Here is a 19,658-nt window from a genome sequence, read left to right as displayed (position 1 = left end):
ACAGCTAATTGTCAGCTAACTGTAATTTTACATTGCATTCCACTGCTTTGTTTGAATCCTGGTTTTTTCCCAAAGCATTTCCAGCCAAACCTTTTTGTGTTGTGTTTGCTTCTGAACATTTCCTATGGAGACCTGTTATCCACACAGGCAGACTATATGACCCGCTGTCTGAATACGGCAGTCACTTGAGAAGTGCAATATCAATATAGAGAAGTACAAACAAAGGGATGAAACAAGTTAATGGGTGATAATGAGTTCAAATCGATTGCCTAAAACAATGGACTTATTAATAGCTGCAGTTGTTTTTACACAGTAGTGTATAAACATACTGTTCCAAGAATACCTTTTTGCCTTTAGTCCTGCCACTTTCATTTATTCAAACCTTTTTTTTTTATTATTTACAACCTTGCACCTGCATTTGAATAAAACCCTGTGAAGCAAATTGTGAGAGTGTCTGTTTCACTGTTGAATAATTTAGTTAATAATGTGTTTCTTAAAAAACAAAGAACGGAAGCAATTTGCACACACTGAATTCTGCTGTCTCTGTATTTGAATATAAAACATAGCATTTCTCAGTTCACAGAGGTGCGTTCTCAGCCTGGTAGGGCTGTCTTTGTTGGAATTCAACAAAGGATTTAGTTTGGCTGAAGCACAAACAGGTGCGTCTCCTGATCGTTTTTCACCAGCATTTGGTAAATCCTTTCACCTGTAAACACACAAGTCTCACCAATCTACGAACATCATAAGCCTGAGGTACCTCTTTAATATCATGAGTTCAAAATTACTTTAAATAGTCAAAAATATTGCCAGTCTTCTCATACCTCTAAATACAATAATAATACCTACATTTAAATACCATAAGTTACAAAACAGGAGAATGAAAAGCTTCTTATCCACTACTGTACAAAGGCATTCATTAACAATAGCATTAATATCAGGGTATTCCATCTCTGTCATTCGACTGTCAAAGTTAAACCAGAAAGAAAAGAAAATGGGTAACTTCCTTTACATGGGTCTTATTCCAGTGTATTAACCTGTGTAACTAACTACAATATTGGCATTAAATAATTATGCTGTGCTAGTATTAAATGCAAATCTCTTGATATATAATGTAGTTACAACAGTGTAATAACATAGTGCAAACAGGGTGCTCAATTGAAAGGTAGAATAAGCAGAATTTCATGTGAGGATATCGCTTTTTAGAAATGTTAAGATTTTAAAGAAAGACATTTTCAGATGCAGTTTTTGGATTTTACCGTTACATGAGCTGCTTCAGAAGTGTATGTTTCGGTACAGAACGTTTAACACTATGCGTTTACATTGTGTTGTTACGCATTTTATATATATATTGAAGAGGTTTTCATTGTTCACCTACAGAATATATACTCTATAATAACTATGCAATACTTTTCCATTGGTTAATACACAACAATAAGCCACTGCAGGGCGTTACTGCATTTGAGTTATCCATCCATTCATTTACAATGTCATGAGTAGAAAGTTACCTTATACAGTTCTAGAATTATATCATCAGTGTTATATCCTGTGTAAAAAAAAAGAATAGAAACTCAGTACAGTTCTATATTCACCCGTGAGGAGTGAAAATCTGTGGCCAGTTTCACTGAGGGTGGAGATTTACGAACACGTAGATGACACTCTGTAAGCCCTTCACTAAGCACTACTTCGACCAGACAGGGCTGCCACACAGGTTCGCGGTCAACAGTAGTTCACTTTCTGTCGGACAGGGGGGGATCAGCTGAGTTGCATCTGACCTATCTGCATGAGTCCACTGAGTAGAGTACCTGATAGAGTAATATAGAGGTGTTGTATAGAGCCTGTCTGGTATTGCTCAGTGTTTGTGTGTGTGTGTGTGTGCGTGTGTGGGCCTTGATGTCCAAAAACAGGGTCTTTCTCTCACAGCACAAATCACACACACATATTATATACAAACATGTGTCAACGCATATGTGCTTTGAAGGCACACGTAATGTCGAAGGTCAGGCCTTATTTGGGGACACACGCCACACTGAGTTTGGCAGGAAGACAGGTCAGGTGTCTGCGACGGTGGAAGCAGTCTGGATACAGGAATTCTCAAGTCAGGGCACATGCCCCCTTAAAATTTCAGTGTGGCATGAACAATGCCTCTGCAAGATTCAATAGTCATCTATCATGTCAGATTTTAAATAGGGTGTGGATATAAGCAGTCATTCTGGACAAGTAAACCAAACTTCATTTCCCAGCAGCCCTGTGTGCCCTGGCCTATAGGTAAGACTGACTGATTCATTGAGAGCCAGCCTTTAATTTTCTGTTGACACTCCGCTGGCAGCCCGTGCTCAAACATGGGACTCTGTTTCTCTGTTCAGCACTTCTCTGTACAGTAAGTCACTTTGGATCAAAGCATCTGCTAGTTAGAGGACAATATTTTGGGGGGATTTGGCAGCTTTGGCGCAGTTCTCTGAGTCTTAACAGCAATTATTTCCACATGACTTTCAACATTCCCCATGGGGGGGCAGTTTAGAGAGGAAGAAAAGGGGTGTGTGTGTGTGTGATGTTGTGATGCTGCAAGCTGTGGTGCAGCTCCCCCGGTCAAACAGCAGATGGCACTGAGGCACAGATCTCAAGTTAACTCTTTGAGAGTGTGTGGGTGGTTTGGGGGGCAGTTGCAGTGTGCCACAACATGCACCTCCACCTCTGAAGAGATCAATTCAACCAAGGTTACGCCTACACCAGCCAATCAGAAGGCAAGATGAGGTAGTCCCTGCGTTGTCTTGAACTACAGATGTGACTGCGGTTGGTTGGAGCTCGATGCCGCCAAGGTAAGTTGGGGAGTTAGCTGCCCTTTTTGAGCTAAAACAGAATTGGGGCAGTGTAGTGTCTCAGTTTTAATGTGCGTGGAGTGTAGGAGGAAGGTGGGGCATGGTGGGTTAAATCAAAGTGTGTGAGTTGCGGGTGTCAGTATGTAAATTATCATATGGCTCTGTCTGTGAAGATTAGGCAGCTCCGTCTCTAGCTGGCCTCCTCTATCAGCCGAGCCAAGGTGTCTCTGAGCTCCGTCAGCTCAAAGATCTTGCCGTCCAGCAGCTCCAGCAGCGTCCGCAGGCTCTTCCTGAAATTCTCCTGCTCCTCCTGGTTCTCCTCCAGCCGCTGCTCGGCCCCCGCCAGCTGCTCCTCCAGCACCCGACCGCGCAGCTCTGTCTCCTGGAGAAGGAGAGACAGCATTGTTGGCAGGTTTGTGTCGTTAGGAGGTAAATAATAATGTAGGATGTGCTGATTGGGAAACAGTTACATGTTCAATGCATATTTGTATCGCTCACCTCAAGTTTCTGGGTTAGTGTGTCTTTCTGCTCCATCAGGTCATTCATATTTTCCAATTCCTCTTTTAATTTTTCCATTTCCTGGAGGACATAAAAAGCAGATTAAAAGGCTGTGTAGCATGAACGTAGAGTGTTGTTGCATGAGCCAAAACATTTCAAGCAGGGCACTTCCCCCAATCACACACACACACATGCAAACGCACCTCTTCTTTATCCCTTAGTGTATTCTCTAGTTCCTCTATGGTTTGGTTTAGTTCAGTCTTCTGGGATTTGATCACTGGTGTTTGGTTGCTCTGACACTCGAGCTCCGTCACCTAAAAGGACAAGATGGAGTCAAGATTTAGATCCACGGAGTTAGATGGACACAACAGAATCGTGATCTCAACCCATCTTTCATTACCAGACTACCTCTTCTTTATTCTCCCTCATGCCAACAATCGTCTGCCCTCTCTGTTTTTTATTCCCTCCTATTTGATATGAATTAATTAATCACACAAACAAGCATTTCTGTGCCCCATCCCTCACCCGTTTGTGTAGTCTCTCGGCCTCTTCCTGGTAGGCGGCCAATTGTTGTTTCCACTGTTTGACGTTGGCTGTGGACTCCAGCAGAGCTGCAGTTAGCTTGGCATTGTTCCCCTTTAGGGCGTCCAGCTCAGCCTCCCAGTGTTTTGTCATGGCAGGGCTGCAGAACACAGAGAGGTTCATTACTGTCAGTTTACCAAAAGCAACATGAGATAATAAGTGTTCATGTTTTCATGCTAAGATGTAAGATGTGGGATTCTGAAAGCTCATGATGTCTAATTCTGCAAAACTGAAGTTTTATTTTTCTACAACATATTAGAACCATTATCGTTTGTAAAACATCCATCCATCCATCAATCGATTATGAGAATACAGGACTGTGGACACAGATATGTTTTAAGTCTCTTAGTGGTCCTGTTGGCTCTTTGTGGTTATTTTGCATCTATTTGTGGTCATTTTGAGTGTTTTTGTGTCTCTTTGATTCACATTTAGTAGGTTAAGCCTAGAGCCACACAACCACTCACGCCCCTAGGCTTGTACTGCGGACCATTCAAAAATCCATCCATCCTTCCATCCAGTTTTGCCCCAGCACTAAAAGCTAACAAAGGCTGCAGTGGGCACTCAAGTTGAAAGTCGCCACTTCCTGGCCTGTAGCTGTGAAAGCAGCTGTCTGCCGCATGAGTTGTAATCTGAGATTATATCGTCAGACTGGCTGGAGCCTAATCTGGTCCAGCTACTCACAGACGAGAAGATGAGATGAGAGATAAGGGGAAAAGTGATTGACTTGCATGATGGAGAGGCATGTGTGGGAGAAAGACGCTGGTGAAAAGAAATGTTGCACATGGTCTGGGTAGTCGATAGTTCGGTAGAAGTAATGTTGTCGTGTAATATTAGATCTATGTACAAACTCAACTTTCTGGAGGGAAAACGCTTCCGCTTTGCATCTCCCCTGTTAAATGTGAGCATTGCAGCTATTCATTTAAGATTTTCATAATGCCCACTCACTGTCTCTCACATAATGTCTGACTTGAGCAGGAGATTGTATGAGAGACCTAAACGTTGTTGAGTACCGACATCGAGTCAAGTACCTTTGAAAAGAAGCTCCTACTCCCACATACTTCACAGTAATTCTTCACAGCGGTGGAAACAGATACACAGAAAAACACAAAAGCAAGCTTGGCTTGCTCAAGAAATGTTGAGGGTCTGTGTATGACCCATAACAATGTTCTTTTCAGTTTTGTTCCACCCCCTCGCTGACACACACGCACACACACACACACACACATACTCACACTGCAGCAGTACTCCACTATGCCATAACACCCACTCTAAAGTGTAAAGGAGAGAAAACCCAGGTCTAATTCACGCAGAACTCCCACGGTGCCTTCAGTTCTTACACAACAGCCACCCCCTCTGTGAGTGCAAGTGTGTCTGCGTGTGTGACGCATAGGAGGGAGACGACACTTCATCCTACACATGCACATATTAACTGACACACAACCACTCACACACACACACACACACACACATATACACACATGGAGCGATGCTGTCACCAAGGCACACAGCCCCGCCAATGTATAAACCCCACACACCAGCTCGCAGAGCAGGAGAGCAGGCGAGACGTCAAGATGTGAAGATGGAGACAGACGGAGAAAGCAAGCGAGAGCGATAGGAGGGAGAATCAGAGGAGAGAAAAGAGTGCAAGATGTTTTGACACTGGTGTTTGTCTTCATTAAAAGAGTCTGGCTGAAAGGTCTCAGGGGGGCACCTGAGCACAATTCTGGCTGAGGACAGCAGAGCAGAGCTGAAGGTGTGTGAGAAACACGGTGGGTAAGTTAGCTGCTACTGTGTCAATGAACTGCTGATTGTAAAGATGATGTGATTATTTACTCAATGTGATTGCCTTATCATGAGGATTTTATTTGCTAGTTTTGCTATTTCTAGTTGCTGATTTTATCATTTTGTTATAATTGCACTTCTTGTCATGTAAGAGCCAACTGTGATGTTAAACTGTAGAAACAATTATTTTCTTGCATCAGCTTGAGATTGTTAGGCAATTTTGCAATGTTTTTGAATACTATAATAAAAGAAATTTGAATCACAGACTCTAAAATTCTGTATCTGGTAGAGAAGTTTGCATCTGTGTTACAGATTCAATTTGATCTGTTTTTATCCGTTTTGTGAGAGCACTACAGACATGACGAGACACAGCACAGGACCAGATTTTGTGGGGTGTCAGTTTACTTTTCTTTTGTATTTATTTAGATTATTTCAACTGGTTTTAAATTAATTTATACATTTTTCTAATTGAATTAAGAATGTATTTTGCTGATTGTACACACTGCAAACAAGCCATGACTCTTGAATAAAACATCGACACTCTGTTTTTGGTTTTACTACTTCCCAATGTAAAGTATAACTCTCCTCCCAGGCTCAATAAAGATAAAAAAAAAACACAAAACATAAACTTGAATGTGTCCTGACCGCTGTGCGTTGTCAGCTAGGTTCTTCCTCCTCACAGAGCACTTCAAGGAGCAGGGAGCCAGAGCGGTTGCCATGGCAGCACTGGAGGAACGGAGGCGCTCGTAGACGTCGGCACCGTCTCCGTTCACACAAGCCGACCACAAACCCACCGACAGACGCCTACACCCGCCAACACCAGAAGACCATTCACATACAGCCGAAACGGTCCCAACAAAAAGTCGTCCAATATTCAGAAAACCATTCAAAATGACTCCACTGCAGATCTGCCAAACACGCCTACATCCTGCGATATAAAAAATAAACTCTCACAGCCCTGCAAACGGCTGTATCTCCTCCTCCTCCTCCTCTCTCTTCCTCTCTCTTCCTCTGCCATATGCACCCACACAAACCTGCCCACACAGACCCACTAAGCAGCAGAGTGGTGTATATGGATATAAGTCATCATCTAATTCCAGACTCATGGCAAAGAGACAAACCAAGATCATAAAGGTCCGGTGCAAAAAGACAGCACCAGTGTGTTAATATATGTGGGTCTGAACCCTCATGCCTAATATACAAGTAAACACGTTCAAAATGCACTACAAACGTTTGTATTCTTTTCTTTTGACTATAAAATAAACTATAAGCGTATACGCGTAACACCAGCTTAAGGTTCATAAAATGCTGAAGGAGCTACAGTACAAGGTGATAGACATGTGAGATGATGCATGTGTAAGATGTTAAATGGAAGAAGAATGAATCATAGAGAGAACAGAAAAAAAGAGGGTTATGTGGTGAAATATTTGAACGGTCCTAGCATCTACCCTCTCTGCACACGCCTCTGAGAAAATGTGAGACTGAGGTTTGCTTGTTACGTCCATGCTTTCCATCGTGAATGCCGAGAGTCGACCCGGTCTCCCACGCATGCAGCATTAATAGACACATCAGCAGCAAGGCTGCAGCAGGCAGTGGGTGTCCTCTCTACATTCTGCTCTCACTGCACACTCAGATCTGTGTAGCCTTACAGAGTTCATGATGTAGCGGTAGGGATTTCTAAGCGTTTGCACTTGAGCTTGTCACAGCTTTAGAGACTTCAACAAACTATTACAAATAACTCTGTCGCAAAAGATCTCGACAATGATGTTTAAATATTTAAAAATGTTTTAAGCCTCCTCTCAGACACCCACCGTTAAGCGAAAAAAAGAATGATAATACATTAAGCGATTGATTGATATCTTTAATTAATAAGAATCGCAGCCAGAGAAATAATGAAATGAGATTACAGAGATTTTACAAGTGAAAAGACCTCCGTGTACAGTCAACGACAGGTGACAGTAGATAAAAGGAACATTTCCTTTCCTGAGAAAAAAAACTCTTCACTCTCTCAAATGATTCGAACTCATTACCCGTGCCCTCCTCTTCAGTTTATTTGTTGTAGCGTGTGTGCAGTTGGTGGATGTGTAGGTATCAGTGACTCATGTGCAGACTTTATACAATACACCTCTCTCTCTCTCTCTCTCTCTCTCTCATTCTCTCTTTCCAGCTTCTGACACACACACACACACTCTCTCTCTCTCTCTCTGTGTGTGTGTCCATCTGTCTTGCTCTTTGTCTGCCTCCCACTACCCACAGTATGTTATATAAGTCTTACATAAACGCTTCATCAACACCTTTTTGGTGAACCACACAACCACACCTCTTCAGAAAGCCATTATACAAATCAAAAAAATGTACATGTCACTTTGACCTTATTATCTTACACAATCTACTGTATATGAACCAGTATTGACAATCAAAAAGGAATATGAATTATCCATTTCAATATTCAGTCAACTGACAGGACACAAAAACAGCAGGAATGTATACAATGTAACAGTGGTGCTGCATGCATAGAAGTGACACCGTCACATATTCCTTAATGCATCAAACAACATTAAAGTCAAAAGATTTTAATTTGCATTTAAAAAGATATTATTGCATTGCAGTAGGCAAACATATAAATAGTATAATAAATAAATGTGAGATTTTCCTTTTACCAAGCATGCTCAGATTGGACAAAATGTTAACTTGAATAATTCCTCTTTCCCGAGAAACACTTAAAGTAAAGTAACACTTAAAGTAAAAGAAGTTACTTTAAGTAACGTCTTTTGCTGGTCCATGTGAAGTGACAGCGTGTGATTAGGAATGATATAATTCATTGCACCAATATTCCTCCTGACTGGAGTGATGGTGTGCTGTTAAACCTTGTTTGTTAGCAGTTAGTAAACAAGCAGTGCACCAAGTTTTGTAAAGAAGACCCTCCCTGTTGCTGGCCTGTATTCAGGCTCTTATTTTTGGGGAAAATTTGTCCCTGAACATTTTTGGTTTTGCGTAGGTGTCGCAGTAGTCAGGACTTGTAATGACATCCCTATCAGAAAGAGCAGACCCGACAAGTCTTATACTGCTCCCTAGAGAGGAAAGACACGAGAGAGCAGCCGTGAATAGTAGGAGTTCACTACCATGCTGACGTGCAACATAAATTGGTGCATGCAGACGAAAAGAAAGACATTGAAGAAGAGGGGTGAATACTTCTGTGCCTCAGACAGAAAAACAGAGAAAAAAATTATAATAATGTATTTTAGTGTTCTTTGTGTGTAATCTATGTGAAATATGAGAGTACATGGTCAGACTGTTACCCCTGTACTGTGGTAAACATGACAACACGGGACAGTGAACACATCACCATGCGGGATGTACCTGTGTGCAAAGGCCAGTGCGTTCTGAGATGGCTCTGGACGGGTGTCTGAGTTGGGAGTTGTGTCACAGATGTCATCCGTGCCGTTGATGTTTTCCATGGGCGGAGTCACAGGGGTCAGTGGTGACGAGAGCTCACCTCCTGGAGACTCCTACATGTGAAACAAAATTGTTCAGCCGTTACTGCCAGTTAGACACAAAAAAAATCAATAAAACACTATTTCATTATTTTAATAATTTTATTGTTCTTCAAATTGTTAGTCGTGATTAAGGCACGAAACTAGGAATGCACATTTCTGACTTAATCAGTCCCGATACCGATACCTGGGCTTTTGGGTGTAGTACCGATCCGATACCAGTGTTTAATCAATAAGCTGTGTGCAAGTGACTGGGATCATTCTTTTATGGGAAGGCAGCATCAGGCTTGACTTAAACATTGCTTTCCTAACTTTGTAAAACAAGATGCAACAAATAAATACATAGATATAAATCTACTTAATTGTTATTTATTAAAATAATGGTATGGTATCCAATATCAGATCTGCCAATTGTCACTGATACCCGATTCAGCCATTTGATTGATTTCCGGACCGATATCAAATATCAGTATCTGTGTATCTCTACACGAAACAATTGTGTTTTAAAAGCCCAAAAAAATTATTCTCAAATTTAGACATTTGTGACATTTCCATATAAATAAATAGATGTATGATACTCTCTAATATCAATAATATTAACTGGTAATGATTAAACCTAGTGAGGTCAGAAGAAGTTCTTAATGGCTGCATTTACCATAAACACAGCCTCAAGCTTACTGGTGTGTCTAACATTACCAAAAACACAAACAGTGATTTAAATAGAGAAGAACTGGATAGTATTAAGCATGAGCTACGACCACCACTTTAGGGCAGAAACTAACAACTATTCTCATAACTAATTAACCTGTCAATTATTTTTTATGATTAATTGATTCATTTTTACACTATAACATTTCCAGCCCAGAGCTCAAGATCACGAGTTTAAATGTCTAGTTTTGTTAGCCCAACAGTTCAAAACTTAGAAAATAGAGAAAAGCAGCAACTCGTATTTGAGAAGTAGAAACCAGTGGAAGTTTGGATTTTTTTTTTTTTCTTGATAAATTACTTTAATTATCAAAATGGTTTTCAATTGATTTTCTATAAATGTACTAATTGTTTAATTAACAAATAATTTAGAATTTAGATAACAAGATAAAGAGATGAATCTCATTCGTCAATTTGAAATAATAGAGGTGTGTTTATGTATTTTAGGGGGGTTGAGGTCTCTCACACTCATAAAGCTCTTGCTCTGGTGTTAAAATTGTAAGCGTCTTAGTGAACGGTTGCACATGCCTATAGGCCGTTAAATAGCTTATAGCACTGGGAAATGGCAGAATTACAGATTAATGCTTATCTTTATATCCCATACAACCACAGAATTATACGAGAGACAAATCATTTAGCTGCTGCTCGCACATAAAACAAAGCTATTAAGACTTAGGGCTTGAGCACGATACAGTAGCACAATGGCACTGCCTGTATGTCTCTAATGGACAAGAAGGAAGGGGGAGATAAGAGAAAGAATATAGCGTAACAGTTTGCGCTCCACATTGATTAGTATACCATTTAATAACTGTTCCCAATGCACGTCCACTGGGGTCTGGCCTATTGGGACCAGCATGTAGCATGTAGCTCTGTGTTTTCTCATCTTGTTTTAGTGGAACAATTCCTCTCTCATATTTTCTAATTTCTGTTTCTAGTATTAAGAGGGGAGAAAAGAGAGCATCTGGAGGTTAGAAAGAAAGCCAGCAGGCAGGTGGGTGAAACCGTGACTTTCAGTAGTGAAATAGAGCAGGCAGCTCGAGTAGAGCACTGCAGGCTTATAGCAGGAAGGCTGCAGCCTTTACGGTAACAGCAATCCCTCCAGTTTCAAAACCGTGGTAGTGGCCAGCACACATGCAGTCTTCAACCCCTGATGAGCGCGAAGCTGTCCACTTGGCTTCATTAAAAACATCCTCCCATGGGAAGCACAAGGTATTGTGGCATTTCATGGGGGCCGCAGCATTAACAGTACAAGTAATAGACCGTAGTACAGCGGGGTGGGTTGCTCCCCTAGCCTCCATAACGAACAGAAGAGGACACGAAGCCTGTTAACAGCCTTTAGATTACAGAACAGATTTCTCTGGGGATTCTCCTCTGAAACAAGCTAATTTTCTCGCAGATGCAGTTACACATGCCCTAAAACACTCAGTTGCTATCCCACACAAACAAGTACCTAACATACAGGCTAATTATGCTCCCCAATTTATAGAGAGTCCACAGACAGCTTTGTCTTTTTCTTATAATGTACAGGGTGGGTACATACAGAGAAAATGTACCATCATATTTTAGGACTATTATTCTTAACCTCAGTGTCAGGACCACCCAGGAGTTCATGCAGCAGTAGTAAGGTAACTTACACTACACAGTACATTTACACAAGTACTGCATGCAAGTACAATTTGAGACACTTTTCAGAAGACAACGTTGTGCTTTTTACCCAGCTATGTTTATTCAACAGATACATTTATTGGTTATTGTTTGGCTTTAGAGTTTGTTTTTTTTGTTTTTTTTAAACATTTGATTAACTTCTGAAATACAATACGTTTTAAAATATTATTGATTTCTAACCTTTTTGGCCGATGTCTGGTTGGGACCTCTTTTCACATTTCACGTCTATGAGTTGTTTTGCAGTATTTCCCCTCTAAACTTAAAAGATGATTTTATTTAAATAACTTTTCTTTTGATACTTTTGTGCTGTAACTTAAGTATTATTTCAAATAAAGGACTTGTTCTTGTAGTGGAGTATTTTCACATTAATGTGTTGTCCTTACTAAAGTAAATGATCTGAATACTCTTCCAGCATTAGCATCATCTTTTTCAAAACATTTTCTCCTTAAAAAAGGTATTTTTGTATCTATTTTCTATCCAATTATTTCGTATTTCATGAATTTGCCTCTACGCCTCCTCTGAAAATGGATCAAACAAAACAACAGCAAAGGGAAAAAATATTATTTGGTCAGCTGTTCATTATACACACCATGCCTGTGACAGGAGGAGGTTTGTAGGCTGACAAAAAGGTTAGGAATTGGGGGAGGGGGTTAAGATGGTGTGTACTGAACGCACCTGAGAAGGGGACGTGGCCATGTCCATCTTTTCTTGACTCTTCTCTTTAGCGAGCCGTGCTGCTTCTTTATACTCTGCAAACTTCTCTGCAAACTGGACACAGAGGACAGCCATAAATATAAACTGTAATTCATACAATACTGTGGTTTAATCTGTGTAGCAAAGCCCTATGTGCATGGACAAACACACACACACACACACACACACACACACACACACACACACACACACACACACACACACACACACACACACACACACACACACACACACACACACACACACACACACACACACACACACACACACAGATCAGTGTGTAATAGGTCAGACGTGAAGGATAGGGTAAATGTGCTGCCAATAGCGACACAGTTGAACTTAGAAAAGATGGCCCTTACCCATAATGCCGCAACAGAAACATGAGCTAACTAGGTCACCGCTAGTAACCTCTATATCATAGACATATACACACACAAGCACACACACACACACACAGACAGAACAAAGTAGCCATTGTGGTTTCCTGGTTGAGTTTTTGTCTTTAATCAGAAGTTGTTGGGGGCTGCAGTTGATCTGCGGGGTTATTTTAGTCAAGGGCAAAGATACATCCAGCGATCCTGAAGCAGTAAGGTGAGCTCAGCTGAGCGGCTTTGGGCAAATATAAACACCCTGGCACATTTCCCCAATGTCCCTTTAGGGTGTGGTTCATCACCGACACTACTCCCACAGTGTTACAGAGTAATTTAGTATATCCAGTACTGCAGAGGGCTGAGTGGCGAGGAAATCAAATTGACAACACTGAAGCCGGTCTTGTGTCTGCCATTAGTGGAGTTCCAATAAGTAACTCAATATCTTTTCACTTCAGTGCAATATAATAGTTCTGGTCCAGTGATCTAAATGCAGTAGTTTTCAGTTTAAGTGCTCCAGGAGTGTTTGGCACTGCAGTTATCTGAGAGGTGAATCTGGTTATTTCAAATTTAGACCACATAAAATACTTTTAACTGGCTGTTAAAACTGCACATTGATGTACATCAGACATAGTTCCTCTCAATATGGTAAATACCTCTGTGAATCAATCAAACCAGAAGACATTTTTTAATGTATATCTTATACATATCTTAATCTAAATGAGACTTTGTAAAGAAATAAAGCTTATGGTAACATATAAAAGGTACACTGTAAACATACATCATCATCATAAATCAGAGAACAAAACCATTGAAATAAAAAAAGACTCATTTTAAAAAATGTCTTGAAATGTCTCAAATGTATGTAGCATGTTTGGTTTGACTGCTTCACAGTGGTAATTACCATGTTGAGAGGAACTATATCTGAGAGGTGTATCTATATGCAGTTTTAATAATTAGAAGTATTTTATGTGGTCTAAAGTTGAAAATAAAACGGATTCACTATTAGAATATTACATGTTAACACATTCATACAATAGGAAAATAACTTTACTACTTTATTTACCTGGAAAAAAAGACCTGATTGTGCTTATTGTTGTATAGTAACTGTCCACCTTAAAGTCACATAATTAGATACTCCATCAATTGGGTAATCCATTAGATTTGCAGTTTCATACATTTTGGGGCCTTGGGAGAAAGAATTTAAAGGACTTTTAAAAAGGAATGGTCCGAATCAACGCAGCAGAAACTGAGATACCTTGACTTTTGCTCACTAACTGGAGTAATGCCTGAAAAACCAAGCCGAAACTTTGATGACTCTGGTGACGTCATCAGGGTTACATATACATAATATCACTGTTTTCACAGGTCACATGACAAATAAACTAAACTAAACCAATGTAAAATTGGTGGAGTTCCCTTTTACTCCAAGGCACCCACCACGAGGTCCATATTTGGGCTGCCAAACTATTTCCAGAATTTTTCACTTCTTAAACTTAGGCGTATAAAGAGGGAGATGATTGGGAAAGGGAAATTTAAGATATTACTGTAACAATAGCTGAGGCCTGACAATATTATTAATGTCCAGTATATGATATGAATCAGGAAATGTCTTTGATTTCAGGACATCACAGTTTATACTATTGAGTTTGATGGTTGTGTGTGTGTGTGTGTGCGTGTGTGTTCTTCTGACAGTGGGAATGGTGTAAGCCTACCCGATTCACGATAGAGCTTAATCATACTGCAGAGGAGAGAAATCACCACCTACTCTCACTCTCACTCACACACTCTCTCTCACACACACACACACACACACACACACACACACACACACACACACACACACACACACACACACACACACACACACACACACACACACACACACACACAGAGATATGTATAACTTTCATAAACACAGAAAAAAGCCTCATTAAGGCTAACTGCCAAGCAGATTCTACACCTTGGAAGAAGCTATAGCAACTAGAATAAAAAGAAAGTTGAAATACCATCCTCTCTCTGGGACTGGGGGAGAAGAAGAAAAGAGAAGCCTCCCCGTGATTGATGTGTGGTTGGTTTGTGAGTGTGTGCGTGAGTGTGTTTGTGTGTGTGTGGGGGGGTTGGATGGGGGTGGTACCTTGGCTAGATGATGCTCAGTGGAGAATCCCAGGCCGTAGACGGTGTTCGCTCGACTGTCCGCCCACTGGCCAAACTTCTGTGAGGTCTTTGTGAACGTCATGTTAGGACTGATGGTGCTGTTGATTATTGCCTGCAGGACATAGGGAACCCACTTAATACATATTAAATCAACTTAATTACTGCAGTGTAATGTGTGTAAGGTGTATGTGTGAGTATTAGAGAGAGGATCAAATGAAGAGCCAAGGACAATTTTTAGCCCCAAGTATGTGCTTTTTGTATGAAGATTACTCACTCAATCAGGACTACAGATGAAAATATCGATGAAACATTATATTTTTGAGGACACACAATTGACATATTAAAAGCTCAGCTGCATCTCTACTTAATTGTTTTGTAACTGTTGGTATTAGTGCCTTGATCATGTGTCTTTCAGACTCTCCAAACAGTATTGTAGTGCCAAAACACTTAGCCAATTGATAGAAAATGTATCGTCAACAATTTCCATAATCAAGTTATCATTTAAGATGTTTATCAAGCAATATGCAACATTCATGCTTCCAGCTTCTTAAATGTGAAGTGTGTGTGGTTGAACAATTAATTGTAATGCATCACATGGTGCTTCTGGGTAATTCTGGATAATTAGCCTACTTTTACATATTTATGACAAATGTATATTGTGTGTGAATGGTCTGTGCTGGGAAATCATTTATCAATTAGTCAAAAAATAATAATTGATCATAGTTGCAGTCCTATACTTCATCAGAACAAATAGTGCTGTTTCTGTGTGCGCGCGCGTGCATGTGCGTGCATGAGAGACAGGGGAAACCTGAGAGAACAGTATATAGCTTCCGGTCTGCAGCAGTGCAGCTCACAACCACCAACACAATAAAATCCATGCATGGATAGTTAACAGAGGGCAGCTGAGTTTGACTTTAAAGCCTTCAGCCATGGATTCAGTGATCCACAGTTAGTTAGACAAGACCTACACCAGCATGTGCACACACACACACACACACACACACACACACACACACACACACACACACACACACAGGCAGATAGAAACATCTGATGGGGAGAATAGGAAATGAGGTGGTGGTCATGGAAAAAGTAAAAAACAGAATCTGAAAGTTGGTGAACGCTGAAATATTGAGAGCTTGAAGTTCAAGTGTAAATATGGCAATATTTAACATTTTCCTTATTGTCAACAAAACCCATGAAAAGACCAAAACCGACAATGTATTGATCCTTTAAACAAGTATTGTATGTGTATCCAAAGTATAATTTAATCCTCTGTGCCATTTACCTGTATTGTTGTCCAAAAACTGTTAAAAACACATCAGTGAGCCACACTGTTGCACTGGCTGTCACATTGCTTTAAAAAGATAAACCTGGACTCCCCAAGTTCATCTAAAGGCCCGTTATGGACAGTCTCGTTTACTTTGAGTCAATCCCACATACAGCACACCGTTCCGCTGCCATAAATACTTAATAGCGCACTAAATTTGCTGCTGAAAATAGTCACCAACAACTGCACTATTTACTCCTGTTTGAGAAGCACATTTTATGAAATGATTGAACCTTTTGACTGGTTTCTAAAGATTAATATCTTCAGTAGGAACCAATGGGCTTGGGCGTAGTGCAACAGACAGGATTGTGGAAGTCAGAAAGTATTGAGAGACGTAATAACACATTTGTTTGTGCCTTCAATAAATTTGTTTAAAATAAGCTCAAATATAAGGCTATCTCTAGATCTTATATAATCCAACCTCCCTTAAATAACACTAATGGAGAACAAATTAATGTCTGATCAATTAGCAGCGTTATGTAATGCTTGGCCTTCTGGTTGGCATCAATACATAACGATGAGTTTGGGAGGGGTAGCAGTCCATGAGTGTGTGTGTTACACAATAGCTGAATTTAGTGATCAACTATCCCATCGGTCCATCTCGATCCCCTACCTTCACACTTTTCTGTATTTGCCTCTCTTGTTATTTCCTCTACCACACATTCTTCTCACTCTGTCATCTGTTTCTCTCATTTAACTTCACCCCTCCTCTCTCCATATGAGGACTGGTCCGTGGCTATAAATCACACCATGCCCAGCAGAAATATCCCTCTCGGTTCTCTATTAAGAATATCCTGAGACAGAAAGTGTAGACTGAAGTGCAGACGGACACGCAGACATGCGCACATAAACACAGTAGTTGCATGCCTACGCGCAATGAAACATGAGCTGTCAGTTTTGGGACAGGTTTCAATGCTGATCTCTTTTAAGATGTGTTTGCACATTAGATTCCAGCGCAGTGCTTATTAACATCATTAACACTCAGTAGATCACAGTGCCACTAAAATCTCCCAGAGCTCTGTTTGACATCTTAATAAAACCACGTCAGTTGGCAGAAATTAAAAACAACAATGGATGCAGTATGGGAGGTATAATGAAATCTGAGTTTTGTGTGCGACAAAAGTTTGTAAGGTGTACAATAACCATCAGAATCAACCGCTCACCTTGGTGCCATCCAGGCTGATGATGCGGTAGACATTGCGCGTACTGTCGTAGAAGTAGGAGACAGTGACGGCATGCTTGCTGGTGGGCAGCCAGTTCTTCTTGGTGTTGGGGTCAATCTGGAAGACGTGGGCCCTCGTGCTGTAGATGGGCTGCTCCCTGAAGGGGACGAAGAAGAAGTGGTGAACCTCCTTGTGCCGCAACACCAACGTCTCACCAAACCCAGCGCCAGCACTGCAACTCCTATTGTCCACGGGGGAGTCAGATCGCCCTGGCAACCGAATTACCAACTCGCCATCCTCCATAGTTACACCACAGAAAGAGAGGCTGTCAAAGGACGACTACATGTACTCATTGTCTTGTACCGTTGACATGGATAACAAGCTAACTGAGCCGTCAAACTACAGCAGAGTTCCCGCATACACCTTAAGTCTAAACTTCCTCTCTGACATCACCGCCGCTTGTAAATCAATACACTAAACGCATGCAGCTTTTCAACAGAAACTCTCTCTGTCTTTCAATCTTTGTAAGCCAGCGCCGTCGCTCCATGCTCCGATATGGAAATGCCTGCAGCACAGAGCGAGGGTCACACAGGGGAGCACAGAAGGGAAAGGAGAGGGTTTAAGGCTAAATATAGACAGTAGGCTACAGTTAGCTACCAAAGACCCACCCCACAGAGCTGCAGTTCCCACACAGACAAACATAATGCATGTGCATATACAAACATGCACGCACTATGGCACAGAATCATAAATCAGTATTTACGTCTGAGTGTAAATGTGGATTTGTGTCTCTGTAGCTCAGATCAGTAGATGATCAAAACTCCATGATGGGCTCAGTTTAAGATGACTTAATTACTTATTGACCCCTAAATGACACTCAACCCAGGGTTAGGATTCATCACTATTAATGTTGGAGATTATAATATTATATATATAGTCATCTTGGTTTTTTAACCATTCATTCGTCTGTCACTCATGCGCCACTTTCACCCTGTGTCTATGTATCCCTCACTCCTCACTTAGCTCTCACCATGCCCTCGTATATTCCAGCATTGTTGGGGCTTCTTGGGTAATATCTACAGTCAGTACACACACACACACACACACACACACACTCAAAGTGCAGGGTGCAGAGGGAGATATTCTGGGCTGGCAGTGCTGGCAGAGCAGGAGATAGAGAAGTGCTTACACTGCACTGAGGGGGTGATGGGGGACATCAAAGGCTTGCTGTATAAATGAATATTAAAATTCAGCAGCAGCACCCCTCCTGTGTGTGATTAGCCAAGACTGGGAAAGAAAGAAAAACATGGAGACAGGGGGAGAGAGAGAGGGAAGTTAGACAGGAAGAGAAAGAGAATGATGGGGAATGTGGAGAGTATAGGAAGTCAGAGTGAATCTGGGATGATTAATGCCGCTTTACAAAGCTGCTTGTGGAGTGCTGTGCGCGAATTATCATAATCATCGACAGCAGTGTAAGTGGCGGAACTGTGAGTCATTTCAACTCACACCAGCACGGCCTGTCCGTATGATCCGTGCAATAGCCGCTTGGCAACTGTCATCGTTTTCCGTTGCATAATTTGATGGAGCTGTGGCAAACTTCTTGTTGCTTGATGGTGTTTGTACCAAACACAGCAACGCTGTTGTGCTTTGAAGAGTTCCAAAACGACACCCACCAGTTGTAAAAAATACTAACTCCTACAATTGTACTTTTAAAAGACACCACAATAAATAACGGAATGCGATTTCAGAGTAAATTCTTCTTCCTCAAAAAACGGCCATCTCCATAACGCGAAAGGCATCACTCTCCTCACACATGCTTCCCACTATACAGTGACTCTGGTGTGAGCCAATAGCCAGAGTTATCGGTTAGGGGATTGTATAGAGGTCAATTCAGAACGCATTGATCCTCTTGCACACCAGTGTCGAACTCCGACAGTAGCATGTAGGCTGCATGGCAGCTACACAGAGGTAGCAACAGGGACACAACAAAAGCATGAAAGCCTTAGAAGGCTGTCTATCTCCCATCAGTGCATGAGAGAAGTGCATACACGAGTGTGAATGTGAAAACAAAAGCTGCACAGCCCAATATAGGATGGGGGGGGACATGATCAGAGGAATCACAGGATGAGGAGAGAGGAGAATAGAGAGGAAAACTAAGCGCGTAAGCCAGGGGGTAATTTCAGTGGGCGAATGAGTGGTAGGCCTACAGGAGAAAGTGTGGAGGAGGAAGAAAAAACACAGAGGAGAAAGAGGAGGAGGTGTTTAGCATGCAGAGTGTACGGTGTGACACAAGGGCAGGTGATGGAACATGAATGTTAAAACAGAGAGAGGCGGCCGGCAGGAGGGACGAGAAGAACGTAGAGGGGGTGATGTATAGAAGAGGA

At 41.3% G+C, this 19,658-nt stretch overlaps 1 protein-coding gene across 1 annotated transcript; it reads right to left on the bottom strand.

Annotated features, from left to right (window-relative positions):
- Positions 1-540: 540 nt before the first annotated feature.
- On the bottom strand, positions 541-17,820 carry homer1b (homer scaffold protein 1b). The gene is made up of 8 exons (XM_079161956.1): positions 17,275-17,820; positions 14,762-14,893; positions 12,218-12,310; positions 9,039-9,187; positions 3,840-3,996; positions 3,518-3,628; positions 3,315-3,395; positions 541-3,198 (listed from the first exon to the last, which is right to left on the bottom strand). The coding sequence occupies exons 1-8, from the start codon at positions 17,575-17,577 to the stop codon at positions 3,007-3,009; spliced, it is 1,218 nt and encodes a 405-aa protein (XP_079018082.1). The 5' UTR covers positions 17,578-17,820; the 3' UTR covers positions 541-3,006.
- Positions 17,821-19,658: the final 1,838 nt, after the last annotated feature.

The sequence above is a fragment of the Pholis gunnellus genome, assembly GCF_910591455.1.
Source record: "Pholis gunnellus genome assembly, chromosome: 6".
Taxonomy (NCBI): Eukaryota; Metazoa; Chordata; class Actinopteri; order Perciformes; family Pholidae; genus Pholis; species Pholis gunnellus.
The sequence above is the reverse complement of the archived record's forward strand: the minus strand, read 5'-3'. Positions and strand labels throughout refer to the sequence as shown.